Raw genomic sequence first — 3,900 nt, forward strand, 5'->3', positions numbered from 1 at the left:
TCAGACTTTTCTCTTAGCAAACCAGCAGTTTGAAAGAATTGGCAAGGCTTCCTCCAGTTTATTTTTTAGCTTTATTTCAACGTAACACAAGTAGGTGTTATTTTAAAAACAGTCTTCTTCCATGAAAGAGTAAAGCAAAATTTCATAACAAATTAATTAAAGAATAACATTAATTAAAACACTGTGTACTGTAATTTTAATAGAATGGCTAAAATGTTAGAGTACGAGTCATAGACAAAAAAAATCTACAAAAAAGAAACAGATACTAGCATAAAACTTTCTTTTCAGTGAACTAAGAGGACCTAGTGATATAAATGAAACAAATTAGCATGTGCATTGAAATATTTTTGAAACTGGAATATATAATTTGGGGAATTATTAGAACTTCTCCTTCCTTCCTATTTCTCTTCTTTTTTTTCATGTTTCCTTTAACATTTAATAGAAGCTACGTGCAATAAATTTTTTACTGTATTTTATAGCCACTGCAGAAATTTACATAGAATAGAAGGAAGATAGATTGTTAAGGAGGGATATTCTGGCCCTGTGGGATATTTTCTCGGAGCATGCAAATCAGAGTTCAGTTGGGGAAAAGGGTTCAGACTGCCAGATTAAGTGGATGTTTAAGAAAGCTAAAATGCAGGCCTTTGGGTAGATAGATAACCGGACCCTGGGACCACCACTATTTCAAAGGTGCTATTCTTAAACCCAACCCCCATCTGTTCATCTATGTGGATTCTTGCCCATGACTTAGGAAATACCATTCCAAAGATGTCTTTCCCACTAGGTAAAGCCTCAAACATTCATTCAATCCTGGACATAGGGATAACCTCTCCTCCTTGCCTAGAATAGGAAGAAACGCACTACTGCCTAATTGCCCCAATTTTAGTCCTTATTTCCTCCAGTTCTAATATTCCAAAATACAAATAATTTTTTTCCTTGTAATTTTGAAAAAAAATTATCTTCTAGTTGCAACAAACTTTTTGCTTTTAAAAAAATGAAAAAAAATACATTTTAGCAAGTAAAAGGAATACACAAAGACAAGGCAAAAATATGGACAATATCTCTCTGTTCTTTTGCTTTTAAATATCAAGATACAAAAAATATAGTTAAAAATTTGGCTTCTTGTGTCATGAATCACCAAAAGCTTCTACCTAATGAGAAAAAAAAAAAATCTGGCCACAGTGGAGGATTATTTCTCTAGATTATAAGCCATTCAAAATAGAAGCATTTATCTTTTCCCCATTGATTTAAAATCCTGCTTTTTAAATGTATGGTACCAAATCTATTTATGGTATTAAAATATTTATCTATCAACTCTCTAGTTCGGGCTTTTTCTTTTTTTTAATGGATGTAACCATTTCATATGACCATTTCCATCACTTAAGTTTTCTGTTGTATCCAGTCTGCTCTTTGTTGCTCATTTACATCTAAGTCTTGACAACGCACTGCATCTGAAAACAGTCTTTGCTGATCCCCATGTTGTTTTGGAACTTAGGTGGCTTGATGTAATTATCTATGTGAGAACACTTTTCAATCTTGGAAGTACAATATAGGAATTGCAGAAAAGCACACACTGAGTGGAATCAACAAGGATAAGGCAGCAGTCTTGTCTGAGGAAGTTTATTGGTGGATCTTCAGAATATTGCAACCAGCTCTTCTGTTGCCTGCCACAGATAGAATGATTTTATTCTTTGGTCCCAAGTCTGGGCTGTGTATTTGAACTGTTCATGGACATCTAGTACCTCATGATTTTTAAAAGTCCATGTTATCATTTGATTTATTATTATTATTATTATTATTATTATTATGTACTGGGGATTGAACTCAGGGTCTTGTGCTTATGAAGCAGTCTCGGCTTCACTGAGCTAAATCCCTGGCCCTCATTTGATTGTTTAAAAGCGCCATTTCTTTTTAGGGGTCTAGCTGCAAAGTGCTTTTTATGTTGTTAGATCCCGAGCAAACATTTGCCATACACTTTCTTTGTGAAGCACATGTTACCATCAGCTTGATTTTAAAAATGCAGAAAGTAACATAAGAAGAAGAGAAGCCCATTTAGGAAATACTGAACCCCAAGTGAGTTCTGCCGTTTCTTTTTCTGCAGGAGTACTGTGAGTTTAAGAACAGTGAGGACACTGCCTTCCCTAGCATTTACATAGAGCTAAAGGATAAACTCTCAGGCATCTGCAAGGTCATCACAGACTCTACCGTACACTTAATCCAGTTGCTGGAGAACTATAAGAAAAACCTCCAGGATTTTTCCAGAGAAGGTGAGCAGCTTTCTGGCCATGGGATGTGGTGGGCGTGCCTCTAAGAGTGGTTGACTGGGAAAGCAGGAGAAAGCCAAGGAGGCAAGTGCAAATCCAGGGAATGTCTCATCTCCAAAGCCAATCTTGGTTGGGTCATGTGACTAAGGGGCCCTTATCTTGATTTTATTTTGTAATTGAGATCTGGACAAGGTAAGTTAATTACATGATGCAAATGGCTGGCATTTTTATGACTAGCTTCTCAGGTTACTGATGCCTGTATTTTAAGTGGAATCCAAGTCAGTCTGGGATCTTTTTTTGAGCAGATTTCGTTTAGTCTATTGAGTGTGGTCCAGGGTCTAGGTAGGGAAGGATAGCCAAAATGTCTTGCTTCTCACATTCTCCTGACACCTGGACAGTTGTGCATTAACAACTTTGATTTTCTAGAGTATGACATCAGAACGCAAGTGTCTGCTATTGTTCAGCCGAAGTATCGAACCTCAAAGCCTGAACCTAAAACCAGGGAAGAATTCCTACAATGTAAGTTGGAATCAGCTTCCTCTTGCCTACTTGTGTCAGTGTAATGCTTTGCTGAAGAAAGAACCACTATTTCTTTAAGGGGATTCAGGATCTTGCAATGGCTTGTCTATCACTAAATGATACACTTTTAAACATTTAATTAAACAAATTTCACTCTGAAGTAATTCAAAACATTAGAAAAACAGGACAAAGAATTTCTTTATATTTTTAACTCTGCTTCTCCAAATGGTAATACTTTACATAGCTATAGTATATTGATAAAAAAATCAGGAAATTAACATTGGTGCAATAAAGTTTATTAGTTTTCATCAACTATTCTGTTTATGTTCTCCCGCCCTTTTTATTTTGTGATACTGATGATTGAGTCCAGGACTTTGCGCATGACAGGCAAGGTGCTTTACTACTGAACTACATCCCCAGACCTTTTTTTTTTTCTTTAAATGTCAACGGGGTTTTGCTAAGTTACCCAGATTAGTCTTGAGCCTATGATCCTCCTGCCTCAGCTTCCTAAGTGCTGGAATTACAGGTGTGCACCGCTATTCCTGGCTCAAGGTCACTTTTTCTGGCCCCAAATCCAATCCATGAGCACACATTTCCATTTTTCCTTAGTCCTCTTGAGTCTGAGTTAGTTCCTCAGTCTTTCCTTAACTTTTGTGACCTTGGCACTTTGAAGAGTCAGGGCCAGTTACCAAATGGTTCATTTTAAAATCTGGTTCTATCAGATCGATTGTACTGTTGTCGTTTGGTATTGACCAGGGCTGTTAGCTAGCTTTCCCCCGACACCAGTACCAGGAATTGAACCCAGAACCTTCACACTGAGCTACATTCCCCAAGTCTTTTTTATTTTTTGAGACAGGGTCTTGTCACTTGGCAAGACAGGGAGTTGAGCTTGTGATCCCCTTGCCTCAGGCTCCCAAGTGCTGTGAGCACTTTAAAAACCACTATATTTCATACTGGGGATTTAGCTCAGTGGTTCTGCTGCCTGCCTCACAAGCACAAGGACCCAAGTTAGATCCCTGGTACCAAAAAAAACAAAAACAAAAACAAAACAAAAACAAAAACAAACCCCACTATATTTCTTTCTTTTTTTTTTTTTTTTTTTTTTTTTTTTTTTTTT

At 36.9% G+C, this 3,900-nt stretch overlaps 1 protein-coding gene across 1 annotated transcript in view; it reads left to right on the forward strand.

Moving 5' to 3' along the window:
* The window catches only part of Trim16 (tripartite motif containing 16), a 22,801-nt gene that overhangs the window by 15,686 nt on the left and 3,215 nt on the right, over positions 1–3,900 (forward strand). The window contains exons 4-5 of the mRNA XM_010618824.2: positions 2,102–2,267; positions 2,691–2,783. Coding sequence (XP_010617126.1) covers positions 2,102–2,267; positions 2,691–2,783 — 259 coding nt within the window. The remainder of the gene's footprint in view (positions 1–2,101; positions 2,268–2,690; positions 2,784–3,900) is intronic.

This window comes from Fukomys damarensis, unplaced genomic scaffold (genome assembly GCF_012274545.1).
Source record: "Fukomys damarensis isolate Sample0158 unplaced genomic scaffold, DMR_v1.0_HiC HiC_scaffold_13, whole genome shotgun sequence".
In the NCBI taxonomy this organism is placed as follows: Eukaryota; Metazoa; Chordata; class Mammalia; order Rodentia; family Bathyergidae; genus Fukomys; species Fukomys damarensis.